At 54.4% G+C, this 22,265-nt stretch overlaps 2 protein-coding genes across 4 annotated transcripts in view; one reads left to right on the plus strand and one right to left on the minus strand.

Moving 5' to 3' along the window:
* Window positions 1-1,094: 1,094 nt before the first annotated feature.
* On the minus strand, window positions 1,095-15,930 carry GPR137C (G protein-coupled receptor 137C). Its single transcript, XM_069018631.1, has 7 exons — window positions 15,497-15,930; window positions 8,217-8,260; window positions 7,356-7,584; window positions 4,848-4,997; window positions 4,213-4,335; window positions 4,003-4,118; window positions 1,095-3,137 (listed from the first exon to the last, which is right to left on the minus strand). The coding sequence occupies exons 1-7, from the start codon at window positions 15,827-15,829 to the stop codon at window positions 2,990-2,992; spliced, it is 1,143 nt and encodes a 380-aa protein (XP_068874732.1). The 5' UTR covers window positions 15,830-15,930; the 3' UTR covers window positions 1,095-2,989.
* Window positions 15,931-16,195: 265 nt separating this feature from the next.
* Window positions 16,196-22,265, plus strand: part of TXNDC16 (thioredoxin domain containing 16) — a 37,574-nt gene continuing 31,504 nt past the window's right edge. For all 3 annotated transcript variants that reach the window (XM_069018632.1, XM_069018633.1, XM_069018634.1), the window contains exons 1-3: window positions 16,196-16,251; window positions 16,550-16,814; window positions 21,734-21,937. In XM_069018632.1, coding sequence (XP_068874733.1) covers window positions 21,769-21,937 — 169 coding nt within the window. In that variant the 5' untranslated portion in view covers window positions 16,196-16,251; window positions 16,550-16,814; window positions 21,734-21,768. The remainder of the gene's footprint in view (window positions 16,252-16,549; window positions 16,815-21,733; window positions 21,938-22,265) is intronic.

Genomic DNA, 22,265 nt, shown 5'->3' on the forward strand with positions numbered 1-22,265 from the left:
CCTGGAAAAGGAACAAGGGAAGCTCCAGGTCTGGAGCTGGGGCTTTGGGGATCCAGTCCTGGGAAAGGACAAAGCACAGCCCGTGGCCAGAAGTGTCTCTGACCAGCCCTGGGAGCTGCTTTGAGCACATTGTACCTCTCAAGATGGAGACACAGAACCATGGAATATCCTGAGCTGGAGGGTCCCACCAGGATCATTCAGTCCAACTCCTGGCCCTGCACAGACACCCCAACAACCCCAGCCTGGGCATCCCTGGCAGCGCTGCCCAAACGCTCCTGGAGCTCTGGCAGCCTCGGGGCCGTGCCCATTCCCTGGGGAGCCTGGGCAGTGCCCAGCACCCTCTGGGGGAAGAGCCTTTCCCTGATATCCAGCCTGACCCTGCCTGGCACAGCTCCAGCCGTTTCCTCGGGACAGAGCATCCCTCAGGGCTGCAGCCAGAGAAACACCAGAGGATAAACCCCCTGTGCCACCCCCAGCTCAGCCCTCAGAGCCCATCCCACAGAGCTCCCAGCCCTGTGGCAGCAAAGCAGTCAGATGTGCCAGGTCCTGGCAGGGCACAGGGGGACCACAGGGCCACACCTGGAGCTGGCTGGGGCACCCTGGGAACCATCCCAGCACAGAAAATCCTTTTTTTAATTATTATTTTTTTAATTTTTTATTTATTTCAACAGAGTAGTGCTTGGTTACAGTTTAGTGAAGAACAAATAGGTACATTCATTGGCCACAGCTCCTGGGGCAGCAGCTGCTGCCCGCCTGCAAAGCCAGAACACTGTTAAACCATACCAAAAAAAAAAAAAAAACCAAAAGAAAGTTTAATGAAAGGCAACTATGCATTAAAAAAGTCATTGTAACTTCTCAGCTATAAATTACTTCAGTAAAACACGGGACCGGCCCCGGGAGGAGCGGTCAGTTCGGAATCCACCGGACAAAGGAGTAAAACCCAAACGCTTGGCCAGTCGCTCAGGGGTCCATCAGCAACGAGGCTCACTGCCCTGACCTGCCATCCCAAATCCAGGAAGATCGTAGTGTGGGTGTGTGCTTCAGTGCAAGAGGAACAATGAGCCTGTAGCCCTTGGATTTTGTAGTATTTTTAATTATTCTTTTTTTTTTTTTGCACTACACTCCTTTCCCTCCAAAGTAAAACTTAAAGTGCTCCTAGTGCTTTGGAATTTAAGCCAAGAACAGGGGCCACGAGTGTCACTTGCTGTCTTTGGAGACTTATGGCAGCAGAAGGAAGGGTGACAGTGCCTGGCCCTTCACCAGCTTCGCCATAAGCCAAGCAGGGATTGAGATGGAGCGACCTGTTCCTGCCAGGAGACAGGGGAGCAGCCGGGGTGGAGCTCTGGGGCAGGGACTCGAGCAAGGGATGTGCTGAGAGTTGCCATCTTTGCCTTCTCCAAAGAAGAAGCGGGATATGCTGCTTTTTTGGGCCAGCACGAGTGCAGGAGGTGAGCAGGGAGAGCAGAGGCCGCGCACAGGGCCGGGGGGTGGTCAGTGGGGCAAGTGACACCGAGCTCAGCAAAGCCCCGGCCTGAGCGGGGCCAGGCTGGCGGGGAGAGGCCGGGGCTGCCCCGGGGCTGGCGCTTCTCTCACACACAGCTCTCGGCACCGAGGCTGCCCCGCTCTCTCCAGCTCGCAGGTCATTGTCCCAGCGCAGCATTCCCTGGCCCCCAGCGTCACAGCGGGCGTGGAGCAGCACAGGGCAGGTTAAAAGCAGCCCCAGGGTGGATTGGCCCCACGGTCAGAGCAGCTCCCTCCCTGCACCAGCGCCTTCAGCCCCAGCTGCTCCGCTCATCCCCGCGGCTGGCTCAGGGACAAGCCAGGAATAACACCAAGCCTCATCTCCAAGAGCCCAGGCCAGGTCAAACTTGGCTATTTTGGTTAAGTAAAGACAGAGAGACCTCTCCCAGCCTGACCCAGCACCACCCCCCCTCTGCACTCCACAGCTCTGGGGGCAGTGGGAGGGCAGAGCAAGGAGCCCAGGGATCAGATCCCTGTGGTTTCTGCCCCTTCCCTCTGCAACAGCAACGTTCCACAGGCAGCCACACACCCCCTGCACCTCAGTGGGGACCCAGCAGTTCACATTCACTTCAGGTTAAAACTCTTGGTTATCTGCTAAATGCAATTTAATACTGAGGGGGACGAGGGGAGCCCCACTGTGGGCAGCGAGGAGGGGGAGCAGGGCCAGCACCCAGCGGGTGCAGCAGCCCTGGATTCACACACATTCCTGCACACACACTCCTGCTGAGCCAGCTCCAGCCTCTCCCTGCAGGGAAAAGCCAGCCCTGTCCCTCAGCCACGGGCCAGCGGGGTGGTCACGAGGCCAGCAGGAACGCTGACCTCACTCAGCTCTGAGCCGCAGGCCCAGGTAGGACAGGGCAGCAGCCAGGTGGGACCAGCAGGCAGAGCAAGACCCCCCGAGCCCCGAGGCTTCACCCAGCCCTGCCAGGTGGGAATATGGCACAGTAAACTCCAGCATCCAGTGCCGGGAGCCCTGCCCGGACAGAGCTCCCCGCTCCCAGGGAGGCAGGATGCAGAGTCCTTCAGGGAACACGTCTTTGCAGGAAGACAGTGCCTCTCCCAGCTCTGGATGTGCAATTAAAAGAGTAACTAGAACAGTCTCAGGCCAAGCACAGCCCGAGCAAGATTCGTTCCTTCCAAGTGTGCAGATAAAAGTGCAAATATGCATTTGATGTTTCTTTTCTAGTGAGGAAGCTCTGGTGCATTTAGCTGCCAACATCTTGAAGACCAGACCAAGGAAAAAAAAAAGCTTCCAGAGAGTTCAGCTTCACTTTGCTACATGGTACCTTAAAGTCACAGTTCTCTGACTTAACTGCCTGCAGCCCTGGGCTCAGTCCCGCGCGCAGCTGCGGCAGGTAGTGGAATGTTTGTGTCATGAGTTAGATGCTTTGGGGGGAGAGGAGGAAAAGAGGAAAACCAGGTTACAATCCTATACATGAGTGCCACTCTGGGAAGAGAGGGAGCCTCCTCAGTTCTGTGGGGCAGGGTGGGAGCTGTGGTGGTGGTTGATCTCCGAGCCGCCGGCGGCGCAGAGCAAGGGCGCGCTGTCCGCGGCGCTCCCGCTGTCGGTCCCGGCCAGGGAGCCGTAGCAGCCCGAGCACTGAGGGGTGGCCAAGCTGCAGGAGAGACAGAAAAAACAGACTGAGGGGTGGCCAAGCTGCAGGAGAGAACAGTAAAAAACAAGCACGGACTTTTAGGGATGAATAATTTCGCTCCGCCAAACTTCTGCTCCCAGCACTGGTCAGGGTGTCAAAGTTTGAAGGCACAATAGCGCCAAGGAACTTGGCTTTGATGAGACAGCTACAAGAACAAGAGCACCAGGCCCCACAACACTGGTCAAGAAGAGCCAGAACCTCTGAACTGCTCACTACACCCCTGGGCAGCAAGTGAGGGACTCGGAAGTGAAGTGGAAAGGAAGTATTCCAAGGCCAGGCTGGACAGGGCTTGGAGCAACCTGGTGCAGTGGAAGGTGTCCCTGCCCATGGGGTGGAACAAGAAGGTTTTAAGGTCCCTTCCAGCCCAAACCATTCCATGATGACAGGTGACAGGGCTGCCAGGATGCCTCATAAGAGTTTTGCTGGGGATACCTGACCATTCTCATCCACACCAGAGGTTCCTGCAGAGTTTTGTCCCAGGTCCCTCCCAGGACTTCACCGGCTCTCACCTCCCAGAGGAGAAACCCCTCTGGAGATCATTTCAGAGCCCTCTGAAATGGATCCCAGCCCTCCTGAATGAGATCTCCTGTGTGCCATCACTACCTGTGAGCACCATCCACATCCACCTCTCTGAGCTGGTCACTTCTCTCCAATAAAAACAGCTCCTTGTGAGCTGCAGAAGGGAACAAAAGCTCTGTCAGAGCCTCCCTGCCCCATCCACCTTGCCCAAGCTGCCTCTTCCACCAAAATTTTTCCTAGGAGCAGAAGCCAGGAGCTCTGTTGCTTCCCCAGAGGGCAGCAGAGCAGCAGCACAACCCTTACTCACCCTCCTTCCCTGCCCCCGAGCCGTGACAAGTCATCGTCGCTGTCGTAGCGCCTCGGATTGTCGAAGAAATAGGCCCTGGAGCTGTAGCTGTGGCTGTTGACCATCCCTGCTGGAGTCTGCCAAGGAGAAAGGAGTTAGGCCAGAACCAAAACATTCCCAAGAGTCACCCCAGGGGCTCCTCCCTGCACAGAGGAACTTGCCCAGGCCTACCAGGTTCTGGCTCAGTCTCTGAGCACGGAAGAACAGCACCACGAAAGTGGTTGGCACCAGCTCCCAGAGGAACAGGACCACTCCAAACACCACGTACTCCTCGCTGCTCACCTCCACGTGCACCTGTGGGCACAAGGCAGAGGGTCTGTGTCATCCCAGCCACCCACAGAGCTCCCAAAAGCTGGAACTGGGAGTGCAGAGAAACCCTCCAAAGGCAGGAGTCCCTAAAGCAGCACAGTGACCTTCACCTGCCTGCTGCTGCTGGTTTGGGGTGAGCTGGTTCTGCTCAGAGCGTGCTACCAGGGCACTGGGAGCTCGCTCCCCACACCAGTGGCTCTCCCTCACACACAGCCACGCCTGATTAAGCATTGCTGTTCTGCTCTAGTTGACTTGTCCCACCTCTCCCTCAAAAGAACAGTTGGCAGGCTGAGAGGGAAGAGCACAACAGGGAATCCTTCCTGAAGAATTGGCTGGAGAGAGGAAGACTCAGGTTTGCTGGGTGGAGAGAGCTTCTGAAAGCAGAAAGGCAGCTCATGTGGGGGTTCACACCCCCCAGAGCCCCCTTTTCACCCTCACAGGATGAGGAGTGACTGCATTTCACTTCACTGGGTCTGGATTGGGGGTCACACACTCACCTTGTCTGAAAGGTTGTCCCAGCCATAGTTAAAAGGACCAGGAACATTGTCTGGAGATATGGCCACAGCTACCAGGTTATAGCAAGCCCTTGAGGAGTACAGGAGGGCCACTACAGATCCCACCAGAATAGCCTGGCAGACAGATGTTCCCTAGGACAGGAAGAAATAAAAGGAGTTGCAATACAGAGCTGTGATGTTCTTCCCCGTTCCCTTAAATGCATGAGCAGCTGTGCAGCCAAGAATGACCCAGAACATTTGTATGTTGTTGCTAAAATATTCAGAGCTGGGTAAGAGCTTTCTCATGTGATGAGTTCATTGCAGGAGCTGCACAGCCAGAGCTGCCTGGGAGCAGGGAAGGATCTGAGGCACTGGAGTGTCACTGGCAGGACTTTGTCAGTCAGCTCCAAACTGGGGGTCCAGGGAGATGCTGCTGCACCCCCTGCCTTCCTCTGGGAATCTCCACAAGGCCAACAACCAACCACCAGGAAAATCAACTTCTGCTTTACACCCCATCAGACCCTGCAGAGGTGTTTCACTTGCAGCAGCTCAGCACCCCAACATTGCATGGTGTTTGTCTAGAAAAGAAGCCCAAACATGTGGGGTGGGCAGAAAGACCCAGAGCTTGAACTCCTGAAGGGAGCCCACAGGAAAGATGGAGAGACACCATTTACAGTGGCCTGGAGGGACAGGACAAGGGAATGCCTTCAAACAGACAGAGGGCAGGGATGGATGGGATATTGGGAAGGAATTCCTGGCTGGAAGGGTGGGGAGGCCCTGGAACAGGGTGCCCAGAGGAGCTGTGGCTGCCCCTGGATCCCTGGAATTGTCCAAGGCCAGGTCAGATGGGGTTTGGAGCAACCTGGGACAGTGGAAGGTGTCCCTGCCCATGGCAGGGGGTGGAACTGGATGGGATTTAAGATCCCTTCCAACCCAAACCATTCTGGGACAAACCTAGTCCTTGTTAAATCCATCCATGAATCCCCTTCAATGACTGCTGGGAGGCACCAAGCCAGTGAGGGGGCAAACACCCCTCAGCACCTGAGCTGCCTTTGTGTTTAGAGAATCTGCTGGGGAAGCTCATCTCACTGGCCTGCTCCACATCCCAGCTCTGCTTTCCCAGATTTGGAGCTCAGGACAGGATCTTGAGAGAGTCAGTAGGAGAGAGGTGCCAACAGCCAAGTGACAGCACCGAAGCCCAGAACACATCCTGCTGTCACTGGTGGTGAGCCCGTGCTGCTCAGGCCAGCACAATGAGGCACAAAGGCTGCTGAAGCAAATCTCCAGCTCACAAGGAGCACAGGGCAGGAGCTGGCTGCAGTCCAGCCTTTCCCATGGCTCCAACTTCCCTACCTTCAGTGTGGAGGCAGCAGCCTCCAGCCTTGCTGCGTGGCTTTGAGTTCTGGGGCATCTGTGGAACATTTCTGCTCATCCCCACCCTGTTTCTGCAGCAGTTTCTCACACACAACGTCAGGGGATGCCCCCAAGGCAGGGGAGGGAGGCAGAGACCTTTAGCAGACAGCCAGGGTGAGTATCCAAGTGGAGAGCTTCCCTGGAGCACAGGCCAGGGGCAGCCTCGAGCACGTGAGGAGAGGAAGCTCCTGCACTGGGGGAACTGGGTGAGTTAATGAGTGTCCAGAGCCAGTCAGAGCTGGAGACCAGGCCCAGGCCAGCAGGGGTGGGAGCAGGTTCTCTGCTCCTGCCTGCTCCTGGCTCACTACAGACCTGGATGCAACCTGCAGCCTCTGGACAGCTGTCACAGGAGCCAGGTAGGACACCAGTCCCAGCCCACACATCCTGGATTCTGGGAAGCCACCGATGCCCTCTGCTGCTTAAGGAGCCAGACATCTCCTACAGAAGGCCTCAGCTTCAACTGGCTGTGCTCAGGTGCTCTGGTTTTTCCTCTAAATGTTTCCAGGTACTCAAGTGGACACTGATTGCAGCCTCCTGCCACACTGCTGGTGTGGCTTTTCCACTCTCCTACCTGCTGGAAAAGAGCTGTATGTGTTCAGGCCTTCACCTATGCTGCTTTGGGACAGGACCTACAGCAACCTCTCCTCCCATTCCAAGATGCTCATCTCATCCAGGACCTCTCATCCTGCCCAAGCAGAGCCCAGCTAAAGCTGGATTTCTGGGGGATTCCCTTTGCAGGGAAGCATGACACACCCACCACAGGTAAAACACACAGCAAAAACTGCATCTGCTGCTCTTAGAGAGCCCTCTCTTCAAGGCAAACCCAGGATTTTCTGTGCCTAAAAAGCAGAAGCAGCTCATAAATCTGTTATGCCAAAGCTGCAGACAAAGCATTCCCCTAAAACATGCAGGAAACATCATTCCCACAGCAGGAGCATGCACTTTGTGGAGGGAGGAATCCAAGAGTTGCCACCTCCCCACCGGAAGGAGAATCTGAGCAAGAGCAGCTCAGGTGCCACCAGGCCAGCGCTGCCCTGAGTGAGCACACCCAGATCCAGCTGAGCAGTCCCAGTGGGAGTTCCCAAGGCATTTACCCACCTTGGACTCGAGGTAGACATTGGCTGAGGACATCTTCCCCAGCTTGCACATGCAGCAGGCCAGGGAGATGGCGCAGAGGATGAAGAGGCTGTCGTTGACCAGGGCCCGGGCCAGGACCGTCCACCTCAGCTGCTTCTCCGGGACCTCGCCGTGGATCAGCATTGCACAGGTTAAATTCACAACTAGGAACAGGAGGCTGGTGAGGATGGAGCCCAAGTACAACAGGACCCTGGAGAGATGGTGAGGGGAAAAATGGTGACTGAGGCAAGTCCAGGTTCATTCTGCACGTCCCTTCCAGCAAATTTCAGGGGTTGCATTGGCAGCCCAAGGCTGCAGAGGATTTGTTGGAGCTGCTCTCATAACACATGAGCAGCGTAAGCAGTCATGAGTTACAAGACTCATCTTCTGACAGTCAGGTTCTTATCTTGCAGATTTTAAGTGTTGCTCCAGCTCTGCATTAACTCCAGTCAATAAGCCATGAGTCATCACAACCACTGCAACTCCTTTATTGAGAGCCACTGGAGCTTGCATTTTCCACCCTGGGTTTCCCTGGGAAGCACCTGAGCTGCACAAACCTGGGGCTCACCCATTGCTCAAGCCTTGTTCTGCACATCTTTCCTGGGCTGGGACAGCTCAGAGCAACTCTAAGAGTTCACCCAGGACAACTGGGATGCTTGAGCTCCCTTGGCACCCCTGACACTCCCAGTCCTGCTCCAAGGCATAGCTCTGCTCCTTTGTCAGAGCACAGGGGTGGAATTAGAGCTCTGTTCAGCCTTTGGGGCCTGACCCCCCCATTCCCAGCACTGCAGCCAGTTCCCCTGGGACCAGCTTTGAAGGGAAGGTCAGGACAGCAGCACTTACTTGTACTTGTTGAATTCAGCTGCACATTTCACTTTGAATATGACCTGCAGGAAAGATTTGCACAGGGTTATTTTACACAGCCTACAGTTTCCTTGGTCAAGAGATAAAAAAGGAAGCCAGAGCTGGACATCTCCAAGGACTCTGGATTTTTTATTAGCACCAAGTCTTGCTCTGGACCAAAGACTGGTACTTTTTTCCTTGTACAAGCCCAGCCCAAATACAGGTAGCCAACAACCATAAACATATTTAACACCCCATATCTGAAAAGCACTTTAACACCACACCTTAAAGACTTCAAAAAAAAGAAGGGAGTTTAGCACTTAAAAGTCATTAAAGTCCTTCAAAAATACATCTCCTTTTCCCAGTGTTTTGGGCTGTTTTAGGACCTCAGCCATGCTGGATTTCCATGTTAGAGAAGTAGGGACAGTTTAGGAAGGTGCAGGCACTCCCAAGTCACAGCTCAGATGGGAGTTCCTGCTGCAAAGGGACAGGGAAGCAGTGCTCCCACTGGTCAGGAAAACAGCCATGGCAGGAACAGGGTTGTGACCAGCTCCAGGTACAGACCCCATCAGGAAGGATCCCAGAGCTGGGGTCACATTCAGCCACAGGCAAAGCTCATGTCCTGATCAGAGACCTTGAAGGAACTTGGGAAGAGACAGAGACACATCCAGACAGATCCCACCTGTACTTGTGGGATCACTGCACAGGTGTGGAGGTTCAGTTTCTCTTCTCCCACAAGGAGCCTTCCCTGTCAGCAGTGAAGGATCACTCATCTCCTCCCAGGCATCCTTAGTCAGCTTTTATCCTGGTGGGATTCCTTGGCTCTTGCTTCCAAGTCAGCACTGAGGTAGAAATGGCACATGAGCTTCAGGAATCAGGCTGCTGCCAACGGGATTTCCAGAGACATTTCAGGATCTGAGGCTTGTCTGAGCCACTGCAGTGGTTCCAAGCATTTCAAAGGACATTGGACAGCTTCAGTGATTCTCTTCCAAGAGTCACTTCCACTGCCTGCCTCTTCTTCCCAAGGCTGAGGGAGGAGGAGCTCAATTTAGTGGGTAATGAGACATGGCTCTTCAGCAGAGGGAGGTATCCAGCCTCAGGAATGTTCTCTATCCCATTGTCCTGGCCCAGACAAGTGCAGAGTGGGGCACAATCCTCTGTGAGCCCTAAAACTCATCTGAGTTACAGGAAACTGGGCCTTGGAAGGGCCACGTGGTGACTCCAAAACAGAAATATCCCTGAATCCTCCATCATTTGCCTGTAGGTGACATTCAAGCACTTTGGGAGTGTCATGGAATCACTGAATTGCTGAGGTTGGAAGAGCCCTCCAAGGTCATCCAGCACAACCACGAATCCAGCACCACCACATTCACCACTAAACCATGTCCTGAAGTGCCACATCCACGTGTTTTTTAAACACTTCCAGGGATGAGGACTCCACCACTGCCCTGAGCCTGTTCCAACACCTGACCACCCTTCCAGTGAAGAATTCTTTCCTAACATCCAGTCTAAATATTCCCTGGCACAACTTGAGGCTGTTTCCTCTTGTCCTGTCAAAACAAGCATTGGTGGCATCCAGCTGGGAAACTCCTGGTTCAGCACCCATTCCAGCAGCATGGAAATCCATGGAGGAATCTGTACTCCTGCTGTGACTCCCTGAAGAGCTGTCTGTAACCTCAGCCTCTGAGCAGCACTGCAGAGTCCCTGGCTTGTATTCCAGCTGGGAATGTTGAGTTCTCAGCTTGCAACAGCCCCTCAGCTGAGTGGGGAGGTGCCCCTGGCTCACAGGAAGATGCTGTTTTGGGCAGGACTCTGTCCCCAAAGCCTCCCCTGCAGCCCCGGGGATTAAGGCACACAAAGCTGAGTCAGGGTTAAGAGTGCAACAGCAATTTGAGCCTCAGGCTTGGCCCGCTGCCATGGAAAGCAGAGGGAGACCACAGCTCCAGCCTCACACTTTTATTAGCCCCTGGATAGTTATTCCCATAACTTCAGGAAGGGAGCAGACACCACTGTGTTGGTGGTTTTAGTTATTAAGGCTGATAAGTTATCTGAAGGTTGCTTTTCCTTCCCAGGGACTGGGTCAGGAGGTGGCACCACCAGTGTGCACAGGGTGTCTCTGGGTTCTTATCCTTGAGACAAGCTCTGAGCCTCCTGCACGGGGCTCTGCTGCTCTCTGAGCCCAAGGACGGCCGAGGCAGAGGGTTCTGCTGTGAAAAATCCAGCACAGAGAGCTCAGGAACGATCCTGTTCTTCAGAAAAACAGGAAAAATAGACCCCTGTGCTTCAGTAGGCCAAGCTGTGAGCAGCAATCCTTGCAAACTGAACGGTTCCTTCAGATCTGAGCTGAGCCCAGCTCCAGAAGTCAAGCATGAAAACAGGGAACAGAGGTCTCAGCAGCCCAGAGCAGCAAGACTGGGAACATTTACTCCTGAACAAGTCTTTTACAGCAGTTTGGAATACTCAGGTGCCTTTCCAGAGCCATGGATCCCCTGAGCATTCCACATGAGCCAGAAGGTGAGGCTGAGATGAGTTACAGACCCCAAAGCCCCCTGTGCTGCCAGAGGCTTTTGGATTTGTGACGAGAGGATTTATCCCATAAAAGTGATTTCCTTGTTCACATCACAGCCCAGGGAGCCCCTAAGGGTCTGTTCAAGAGACACACTCACCCTTAGAAGGTGCACTGGAGGTGTCACAGCTGCTAAGGGAAGATAAGTGACACATCCCAGATCCCACAGATGAATCCAAGGACCACTCCCAGTACCTGCACAAGGCAGGATCTTAACCCTAACAGCACTTAGGCTGTTCTCAACAGATCTGAAAGATCCAGGAATTTGTCACTGCCCACTGGAATCAAATTCTCTTTTGCTTCATAAAGACAGCACCAGTTTGGGCTCTGCAGATACAAGACACAGCTGTGCCCTGCCCCAGCACAGCTCAGCTGCAGGAGCATCCCCAGACAGATCCCTTCTCTCACCACACGAGATAATGGGAGCACAGCACAGACTATTTTGGGATCACACCTTGTACCAAGCGTGCAAACCCCCCCCTCAGCCCACAGAGGAAAAGCTGGAACTCTCCCTGAGGATCTCTCACCATCCTCATTAATACCGAGATCATTCCATGCCATCATGGACACAGGCTGCAACTTTGCATGTTCCCTCCTTTCCTAGAATAGCTGGTCCCCAGCACGGCCACCTGTTCATCTGGGAACCAGGGGAATCAGCAGCTATGGGATGGAGCAGTTTGGGGTTTCAGCAATCCCTCACCAGCTGTCCCTGCGAGGCAGAGGGCACTGCCAGGTGTCTGCGAGACAGGGAAGGTGAAAGAGGGAAATGAAGGATGGAGACTTTTCCAGTTTTCCATCTGAGGAGATCCAGGACAGTAAAGACAAACATCTCCCAGGCTGGATGCTCTTTCCATGCCTGTCTGCTGCAGGGCAATTAGAGCAGGAAGAGATGAAAGGGCTGATGTCATCTCATCAGATGGAGCACTTAGAGAAACACACACAGGTGAAGGGCTCTGGCCACGCCACCAGTCCCACCAGGCCAACATTCCTTACTCATCCCTGTGCCAGCTGCTGATTCCCAGGACAAGCAGGGGTGCCAAGTGCTCGGGAAGGTCCTTAAGATCAAGGTTGTTGTTCCTGCATTTCATGGAATCATTTGAGTTGGAGAAGACCTCCAAGACCATCAACCTGCGCCTGCTGCCCACCTTGTCACCAGCCCAGAGCTCTGAGTGCCACCTCCAGGACTCCAAACCTCCCTGGGCAGCTCCTTCCAATGCCTGACAACCCTTTCCATGAAGAAATCTTCCCTAATATCCAATCTAAACCTCCCCTGGTGCAACCTGAGGCCTTTTCCTCTCATCCCTTGTTCCCTGGGAGCAGAGCCCAACCCCCACCTGGTTGCACCCTCCTGTCAGGGAGTTGTGGAGAGTCAGGAGGTCCCCCCTGAGCCTCCTTTTCCCTCCAGGTTAAATATCCTGAGCTGCCTCCATGTATTTCCATTTCCATGCAGCATGCTCCTGACAAAGACCTGGGGAAAAGCTGGAAGTGGCAGACTCTTGGGAAAGATGGCATTATTCAAGCAGCTGGCAGAACAAGCTAGTCCAAAGGCAAGGCAAAGGAACATCCTAGGCTGGATATCTGAGCTATTGAGGCAAGATTGGGAATGGATCTGAGGAATTCTGACCTGATGGACTGTGAACTCCAGATTCCCAGGAAAGGACTCGTTCTAGTACAGGCTGAAGCACAAAGGAAGAGATGCTCCCAAGCTAAAGGCATTACACCTTTTGATGTTCCAGATGGAAAAAGTATCCCAAGGGAGCCTACAAGAGAGCTGGAGAGGGACTTTGGAGAAGAGCATGGAATAAAAGGACACAGGGAATGGCTTCCCACTACCAGAGGGCAGGGATAGATGAGATATTGGGAAGAAATTCTTCCCCATGAGAGTGAGGTGGCCCTGGCACAGGTTGCCCAGAGAAGCTGTGGCTGCCCCTGGATCCCTGGAAGTGTCCAAGGCCAGGTTGGAGCAACCTGGGACAGGGGAAGGTGTCGCTGCCCTTGGCAGGGGGTGGAATAGGATGAGCTTTAAGGTCCCTTCCAACTCAAACCATTCTGGGATTCTGTGAAAAAGAAATACACATCCCACACTCGTTCTGTCAGGTCTCTGCATCCCCTCAGGAATCTCCAGGGCCAAGATGGGATAGGAAGAGGACAGCCTGTCCCAGAGAGGAGGAACACCAGGCAGTTTAGCAAATTTGAATTTCAGCCCCAAAGCAGCCTGGAGCGTTAAGCAATGCCACTTCTCCACGGGTATCTGCTCCCTGGAGCTTCTTCCCCACCACCATTCCATCCTCAGCCTCCACACAGCCTGAGGAGCCCCATAAACCGAGCAAGATCAGCTTGAATAACAGCACAGGCCATTTTCTTCCCCAGATGCCGTTTCTCCAGCATCTCCACAAAGGAGGCTCTGTGTACAGGGACAATGAGCCAGGCCCTCAGCACAGCAGCAGCCCGTGCTTTTATCCAAGGACATCTCGGATTAGGATGCCACCCCCAGGGCAGCAGAAGCCCAGTGTCCTTCCACAGGCTGCTGCCAAGTGGCCCTTAAAAAGTGGGAATGGATGGGCACGTTCTGCTGGAGTCACACCAATAAACACACCAGTCACCTCTAGAACATGGGAGCCAGGAAAGCACCAGAGGCTTTCCATCCAGCTGCCCTCTTTCTCCCAAATCACTGGAGCTTCACCACTGAGATAACCCAAAAACCCCAGAGAGTGATGGACACCCCTCCTGGTGGCACCAGGGAAGCGTCAGGCCCTCCCTGGAGCTGAGCAAGCAGACCCATTTTCACAAGTCACTTTATCCTTCCCCACTCCAGATTCGCAGCTCTTATTTCCTCAGACAGGATTTCCCTTGGCTCTAGGTCTTCAAGGAGAAAGAAGTGGGATATATGCAGAGTTCACTGAAAAACAGATATCGTGGGAGGAGGAGAAGCCTGGGAATCTATTTGGATTTACTTTAAGAGGACCTTTAAACAAGCCTGCAGAGGGGCAAATCTGCTTTCAAATCCAGTGACCTAGAGGAAAACAGAAATCCAGCCACTCTGTGGAGCAGAGCACAGAATCCCTGCCTTTCCAGGGACACAAACCCCTCCTGGCTGGAGCAATTGGGAGGTCAGGCTCCCTTGAACAGACAAGACAGATTTGTGCACTCTATGCACCATTTGTTATTCCACTGCCACTCCATCAACAACACCTCCGACAGCTTTTGCAACAGGCAGCTCACCCCCCCAAAGCCTCCAGGTGTTTATTGGGAGAAAAGAGAGGGGGGGAAAAGAACCCAAACAGCTGAACAACCCCACTGCTCCAAGTATCATGTGAATGCTGGTGTCCTGGGGAAAATGAAATCATAACTCCCGTGGGTGACACATCGGAGCGACGGAGCGATTTCGCTGTGTGCTAGCGATTCCTTTGTGAGGCTGGGGAACAGCTGAGAGCTGCAGAGCAAAGAATCCCAACAACAACAACAAAGCTGGAAGGAAAAAAAAAGTGGTGACTTGTTTCATAAATAGGCAGCGAACCGGGAGGCAGGCGAGCAGAGGGCTGCTCACGAGAAACTGGAGCAGAAACAAAATATTCAGGAGGAAGATGGGGAGGGGAGAGCCAGGGCTTTAGGAGATAAAGGCAAGTGGAAGGACTAAGGGAAGGAGGCTAAAAATCACAACACGAGTGATGGGAAACCCAGAAAAGCAGGGACACAGCTCGGTGACAATAACAAGCGGCTCTGCACCGTCCCAGCAGCGATCGTGGTGCTGGGAAGGGGCTCCCCTCAGCTGCCCCGGGCTGTTGTGTGAGGGATCTCGGGGTTTTTTTGTCTGACAAGCTGCGGAACAACAAGCCCGGTTCGCAGCGGAGCGATGGAGAGAAGGAGGGAGCGCAGCAACAATAGCAGAAGAGGCTCTGGCTGGTGACGTAATGGTTGGCATCACTCCAGGCCAGAGCAGCCCCTGCTGCTGCCACTTTCTGGTCCCCTTTGCACAAGGGGAATCAATTAAAACAAGATGCAAAACAGTCCCTCAAGTGATGCCTCCCCCACAAACACCCCTGCCGTGGGTCTGGGGTGCAAAGAGGAAAACCCCACCTGGGAGCAGGGCATCTCCCTGCACCCCCAAATCCCAAATTCAGGGCATGTGCCTGTCCCCCCCCCACCCCGGGGTCTGCAGTCAGGGTACAGCCCTGCACCCCAAACCCCTGATGCTGGGATTTTGGGCACACTTTTAGCTCACACCATCCCCCCCAAATCCCACCCCGCCCCCCCAAGCTTGGATTAAGGGCACAATCCCTGTGCTTCTCCCCAAGCCTGGATTCAGGGCACAATCCCCGTGCCTCCCCCCCGGGCTTGGATTCAGGGCACAATCCCTGCATGCCCCCAGCCTGTCCCAAAGTCTGCACCGAGGGCTGGATCCAGGGCACAATCCCTGTGCCTCCCTCCAAGGCGGGATTCAGGGCATATCCCTGTGCCGCCGTCCAAGCTGGGATCCAGGGCACAGCCCTGCATCCCCCCAGCCTGTCCCAAAGCCTCAGCGAGGGCAGAGCCCCAGGATCGCCTCCCAGCCTCACCTGGACACTCACATCCCCATCCCACCCCCACGCCTCGGCTCCAGGGCGCTCCAAGTTTGGAGAGGCGGCTGAAGAGGAGCTTCCAGCCCCGGTGTCCCGCAGGGTGGAGGTTTGGGAAAGGGAATTTCGGAGAGGTTTTGCCCGAAGGCAAAACTTACCTCGGCGAAATAGAGGTTGAGAAGGCAGAGGCTGGAGAAGAGGAGGCAGCCGGGCAGGCAGTACAGGAGCCAGTGGGCGAAGGGCTGCTGGAGGCGGAGGGCCTGCAGGGAATTCTGCAGGTAGAAGGAGAACAGGGTGGTCCTGAGGGCTGCCCAGAGCAGGCAGAGGAAGAGGCAGAGCGTGTGGTAACTCAGCCGCCGCTCGCGGTAGTAGAGCAGCAGCCAGAGCTGCAGGTAGGCGAAGAGGAAGAGCGCGGCGTAGAGCGCCGTGTGGAGCACGGTGAGCCCCAGCTCCACGGCGTAGGGCACGGCCGCCCCCTCAGCGAGGGCCATGGGGCAGCGGGAGGCACCGACCCCCTCCCTGCCTTCCCTCAGCCCCGGCTGGACACCCCCATGCAACAAAGGGGAGCCTCCCCCCCCACACACTTCTTCTTTTCTTCCTCCCCCTTCTTCTTCTTCTCCTCCTCCTCCTTCTCCCTCCCGCCCGCCCGGCTGCACCGCCCGCCCGCCCGCCGCCAAACAACTCCGTGCCGGGGACAGCCGGCTGAGCCCGCTGATTTGAGGGGCGGCGGCGCGCGCCCCCCATTGGCCGCCCGCCGGCCCCGCCCCCCGCCGCGCCCATCCGCCGCTCCCACTGGCCGGCGCCGCCTGTCAATCACCCGCGCGACGCCCCCGCCGCGCCGCCGCTTTGCTTCTTGGGTTGGCGACGCCGCCCGCTCTCCATCACTTCCTCCTTCCCTGAGAGGCGGCGAGGGGTGAGAGAGAGGGACGGAGAGGGATGAGAGAGGAGAAAGAGATGAGGAGGATGAGGGAGGGGCGAAGGGATGAGGGGAGCGCTGAGGGGCCCCCCGGAGGAGCCGCGGGGATCTGGGCACCCCGGCAGGCAGAGTCGGGGTGCGGGAACATGCCCGCTGCAGGCTGGGTCCGTGGCGGTGTGGGGATGTCCGGGTGCCGCTCACAGACCGTCGGTGCGGGAACATCCCCGCTGCAGGCTGGGTCCCTGGCGGTGTGGGGGTGTCCGGGTGCCGCTCACAGACCGTCTGTTCCATGCAGGCGGCCATCCCCGTGGGTGCTGGGACAGCTCAGGGACCCGCGCTGCGAAGAGGTTTCGGCTCCGGCTGGAGGATACCGAGAGGCCTCGCTCGGCTCAGGGGTCCCATCGCCGGGCTGGCACAGACCCACCAGCGCTGGTTTGGGCATCCCGCGTGTTCCAGCCGTGCAGCCAAGCCACCGGCCAGAGCGACAGCCCGGGGCGGGATGCTGGCCTAGCACCGCGGAGGAGGGATGAGGACGTCGGCATTAACGCCCGGGACACCAGGTAAGTGACAGCCCTGTGCCGTCCGGAGCTTGCGTCCAATGCCGGCTGTTTCCCAGGGATTTCGGGGTCGAAGTGGTGGAATTCAGCCGGTGGTGATGCTGTCAGGGAAGCGGTGGATTCATCACCCTTGGAAGTGTTCACGAACCACAGGAACGTGGGGACATGGGTTAGTGATGGGCTTGGCAGTGCTGGGGGAATGGTTGGAATCGTTGGTCGTAGAGGTTTTTTCCAACCTGTAAGATTCCATGGTTCCATGCTGCAGGCTGCCTGCTGTCCATGGGAATCCAAGCCCTCCTCTCCTGGGTGTGGGCAGAGGGAAAGGCTGCAGCATGTCCCTCCTGCAGCCTTGGATAGCAAGTGAGACCCAGCTGCTGGGAAGTTGGACCTGGAGGTGAAAATGAAAGTGAAACTCTTCTGGAAGTGGCAGGATAAGGGGCAGGGTGGGAGCATCACTGCAAAAATCCAGGCAAAGCACACTGGGCAGCAGGCTAGGGTGCACTTGGATGTTTCCCAGAGAAGGATCCCTGTGCTTCAAGGTGCTCCCACAGCTGCCCCTGTAGGCAGTAGGGAGATGGAGAGGGTGGAAAGGGCTGGTAGTCACTTCAGTCCCATAATTGCAGGCTCATCCCAAAGTTCTGGAGAAGCATCTCATTGTTATTCCAGCTCCAAACGCTGGGGAATTGCAGCTTTTTCACCCTACTCAAATTACTTGTGTCCAAGAACTTACCTTTGGAAAATTTGAAAGGAGTTGGGTTGAGCTCTGTGCCAGCAAATTTGGTAGTGCTAATGAACCTGTGATAATTATCATGGGTTTGTGATAATTAATTTGTCTGCTGTGTAGGAAAAGTCTGGAGTAGGGAGGGGAAGTGTGTAGTGAAAAGTAGGAAAAGTAATACAATTCCAGGTAAGGAATTGTGGGTTGGTTGGGTTGGAAGAGACCTTAAAACTGATCTGGTTCCACCTCCTGCCATGGGCAGGGACACCTTCCACTGTCCCAGGCTGCTCCAAGCCCCATCCAACCTGGCCTTGGACACTTGCAGGGATCCAGGGGCAGCCACAGCTTCTCTGGGCACCCTGTGCCAGGGCATCCCTACCCTCACAGCCAGGAATTCAATCCCAGTATCCCATCCAACCCTGCCCTATGGCAGTGGGAAGCCATTTCCCCTTGGGGAATGCTTGGACTCAATGGTCCTAGAGGTCTTTTCCAACCTGAGAAATTCTGTCATTTTTCTGGATCACCTAAAGGAAACTTGTTTGCACAGACAAAAATGCAGGGAGAGCCATCACTGTTCTGCTCTGCCTTGTGTTTTGGAGCAGCAGCAGGAGGAATATTTGTGCTGGGGCATCCATTTGAATTGGAGAGAGAGCTTCAGCCTGTCCACCCTGCTGTAGCTAAGGGATTGAGTCAGCTCCAATGGATTTGGGGTCTGGTTTGTGTCCTTCCCGCCAGGAAATTTGGGAGAGCAGCTCACTGGTTAAGTGCTGCCAGAAGGGTGTGGAAGGCAGGCGAGAATCCTGCCAAAAATTGTGCCAGCTGGGTGTGGGGTGAGTGTCCTGCTGCAAAGAGAGACCTATCTGGGTCCGTCAGCACAGCAGAGCTTGAAGTGACTCCATTTAGGAACATCCTAAATACTCGGGGTTTAGGAGTTGAAACTTAGCAGCTGAGGGCTGGGAGATGATGGGATGGGATCAGATGAACTCAGAGCAGCAGTGCAGTGTATTTCTGGGGAGACACTGGCACAGGATTCCCAGAGAAGCTGTGGCTGTCCCTGGATCCCTGGAAGTGTCCAAGGCCAGGTTGGATGGGGCTTAGAGCACCCTGGGCTAGTGGAAGGTGTCCCTGCCCATGGCAGGGATGGAACTTTGGTCTTTAAGGTCCCTTCCAACCCAAATCATTCAGGGATTCTGTGAGGATGTTTGGACAAGACGTAAAGTTTAGATTTTATATCACTGGCATTAAAATCCAGGCTGATGGTGTTTCTTCTGAGTTCAGGGAAGCCCGTGGATGATGGAGATGGTACCAGCTGGCTGTGCAGTCCATAATTCCACTAGGACAGCAGTTCATCCTTGTCTTGTGACTCTTAAATCCCACCCCACGATATCCTCCTTTGAGGAAGCTCAGCTTCCTCAGTGATAACTCTTGGCAGCTGGGATCTGGGTGAGGAAAAGTGTCAGGGAAAGCAGCTGGGATCAGAGGTGATCCCAGCCCCTGGATTCCACTGTGGGGTTCCCAAGCAAAACTGACGTGGCACAAGCAATTTACGCCCCCACAAGAGTTTGTGCTGGGTGTCTCTGGTGGATTTGGTTTCACTTCAGGTCACCTACAGTGACCTTAACCACCTTGCCTGGCTCTGTCTTGGAATTATGACAGTGGAAACATGAGCCAGGCCTGGCATCCGTCAGTGCTGTGCTAGGCTGTCCCTTGTCCATGGGCTTAAGATTTCCCAGCAGTGACACAGAGCTGGTTCACACATCTGTGGTATTTTCACACATCTCTGGCAATCCTGCAGGTGTCAGTGGCACAGGGTTGTGGCTGTTTCCAGCCCTAGGGTGTCAATTTTCCATTGATGGGGAAGAGGTGACAGAGGAAATGGCCTAAAAGCTGAATATTCAGGTCTGGGTTGATGAGGAACAGAGGGAAGCTGCTGGGAGGGTGGAGTGATGAGGAGGGAAGAGGACATGCATAGGGAGAGGGTGAGCACACGTTTTTCACAGAATCCCAGAATGGTTTGGGTTGGAAGGGACCTTAAACCCCATCTCATTCCACCCCCTGCCATGGGCAGGGACACCTTCCACTAGCCCAGGCTGCTCCAAGCCCCATCCAACCTGGCCTGGGACACTTCCAGGGATCCAGGGGCAGCCACAGCTTCTCTGGGAACCCTGTGCCAGGGCATCCCCACTCTCACAGAGAAGAATTCCTTCCCAATCTCCCATCCATCCCTGCCCCCTGGCAGTGGGAAGCCATTCCCTTGTCCTGTCCCTCCATCCCTTGTCCCCAGTCCCTCTCCAGCTCTCCTGGAGCCCCTTTAGGCCCTGCAAGGGGCTCTGAGCTCTCCTTGGTGGCTGGAGTTATGTTTTAAACTGCTGACCCTCTCCTCCAGGTATAATCCTGTGACATCCATGAGTCCTTGGAGGCTGCTCCTCTTCCTTCCTTGACAGTAAGCTCTCTCATTTGGCCTGGGCTCCTTCCCACATGCCAGGATTGTGTTTATTTTTCCATCCTGCCGTAGCCAAGTCTGTCATGTAATAAACATCCCCCCCCACCCCCAGCCTGATCCCTGTCCCCTCTGTAAGCCAGGGGAACAGATGGGAGGGCATGGGACCAGAAATGCCTGACACTGCCCAAAGCTGGAAAGGAGACAACTGGAGATTTTGAGATGAAAAGAAAAAAATTAATGTGTTTCCACCTCTGTTGTGCCTTCAGGCCTGATCCAAACCCCTCAGCTCTGGGAGAAGGAGGCTGTGAAGGCTGAGTGTGCCTGGCTGTCAGTAACTCCTCACTCCTGGAGCATGGCAGAGGGTCTTTCCCTGCTTGTTTTTGGAGTGTTTGAGCTTGGGTTGATCCCAGGGCAGCCGTGGTGAGCTGACATCCTCTGGCAGGGTGTTGGAGGGAATGACAGCCCATGGACACAGGGGTTCTTGTTGAGGGAAGCAGCTGCAGCTCATGATGCAAATTCTGCATGGATTCAGTTCCAGCTTTGTCCCTTTGTTGAGCAGGGAGCAGCCACGCTCCAGCAGCAGAGACCAATCCCTGAGGAGCAGGCTGGGAAGGAATGGAGTGGGAAGAAGGTGGCTTCTCATCCTTAGGGCTCTTTAACCTCCTCACATCATCTGCCACGGCCTGAAGGGAGCAGAATCCCAGAATCCCAGATGGGTTTGGGTTGGGAGGGACTTTAAAGATCATCTTGTTCCATCCTAGAGGTACCCTAGAGACTTCCCATCAAAATCAAATCTGTTCAGGAAAATTCACACTTAGTATATGTATTCTCTGGGAAAGTCAAGGTGGCTACTGAGAAGTGGCAAAATCAGTAGCCAGGAGCAGAAGAGATTTTACAGAATTCTTGTCTGTCTTATTGCTACACATATTTTAGGTCCAAGGTAATCTAAACTTTTAAATTAATCCTTTAAAGGTTAAATTGTATAGAACGTCTGATCACAGAGAAGAACCCAGCAGTATATATAAAAATAGCATCCATTTAAGTTACATAAATCCTTATAAATATAAGAGAGAAATCAGTTATTCTATAAAAAAAATAATTTGGAACATGTGTTCCTGAAGCACCAGCACCACATCCTCATGCTGAGGGCTTCAGCTACCAAATCTTTATAAATATACCTGCAAAATTCTTCCTCACTCTGACCAGAAACAAGTGTCAGAAGATGCACATTTCTATTTTGCACTGGAACAGGAGGTCTCCTGTTTGAATCTCCAATGGCCATTTGATTTTTGGCAACCTCAACATGTCCCATCCCTTTGCAAACACCTTTCAGGGCCACATAAATTCTGTTGGCATCCTCGGAGCTTTTTAGCAGGAATTGAGACAGTTTGGGCGGGGGTTTGTGGATGATGCTGTCACTGCTGCGCTGCCTGTGCATGGAATTTTTGTTTGACTCAAAAGAAATAAAAAGGAGGGAAGAAAAGCAAGCCCTAAGCTGAAAGCACTGAGGGTCTGTGCACTTGAAGGTGCCACTCAGAGGGAAGAGAGTGGCCTCTGCTGTCCTCTTTGCAGTTGTCTGAGTCACCTGGGGATTGAGTGACTAATTCATAATTTCCTCAAGATGTTTGTGTCGTATTAATAATAATTTCCACAGCTGGAAGTTGTGGTCATGTAACGGAGACTAAAACAGAGAAACACTCTTATATGTGTTTGCTTGTGTTTATGTATTATATATTTATTTTTTTCTTATTTTTCCCCCAGTTGTGACTCTCCTATGCCTGTAGCTGGGAACAGCCATGTCAGCCCAAAAGGACAGATGGGTTTCTCTCTTGGTTTTCCTGCTCTTCTGTGCCTCCTCCATCCCAAGGAGTGGGAGCGTGGGCCTGCAGCAGGAGCTGAGCCCCCAGCACTATTTCAGTGGCTTGGAAGCTGGGAAAGCATCCCTGGCTTTTTTCACCCCCAGTGGTACGTGTTTAATGGGAATTTACATCAGCCTGGGGGCTCAGCAAGGCTTGGGTGGGAATGGAGCAATCACAGAATCATGGAATGGTTTGGGTTGGAGGGAACATTAAAGCCCATCCAGTGCCACCCCCTGCCATGGGCAGGGACACCTCCCACTATCCCAGGTTGCTCCAAGCCCCATCCAGCCTGGCCTTGGACACTTCCAGGGATCCAGGGGCAGCCACAGCTTCTCTGGGAATTCCATCTCAGCCCCTTATCACTTTCCCATCTAGGAATTCCTTCCCAATCTCCCATCCGTCCTCTGGCAGTGGGAAGCCATTCCCTGTGTCCT

Source organism: Aphelocoma coerulescens, chromosome 5, assembly GCF_041296385.1.
Source record: "Aphelocoma coerulescens isolate FSJ_1873_10779 chromosome 5, UR_Acoe_1.0, whole genome shotgun sequence".
NCBI classification, from domain to species: domain Eukaryota; kingdom Metazoa; phylum Chordata; class Aves; order Passeriformes; family Corvidae; genus Aphelocoma; species Aphelocoma coerulescens.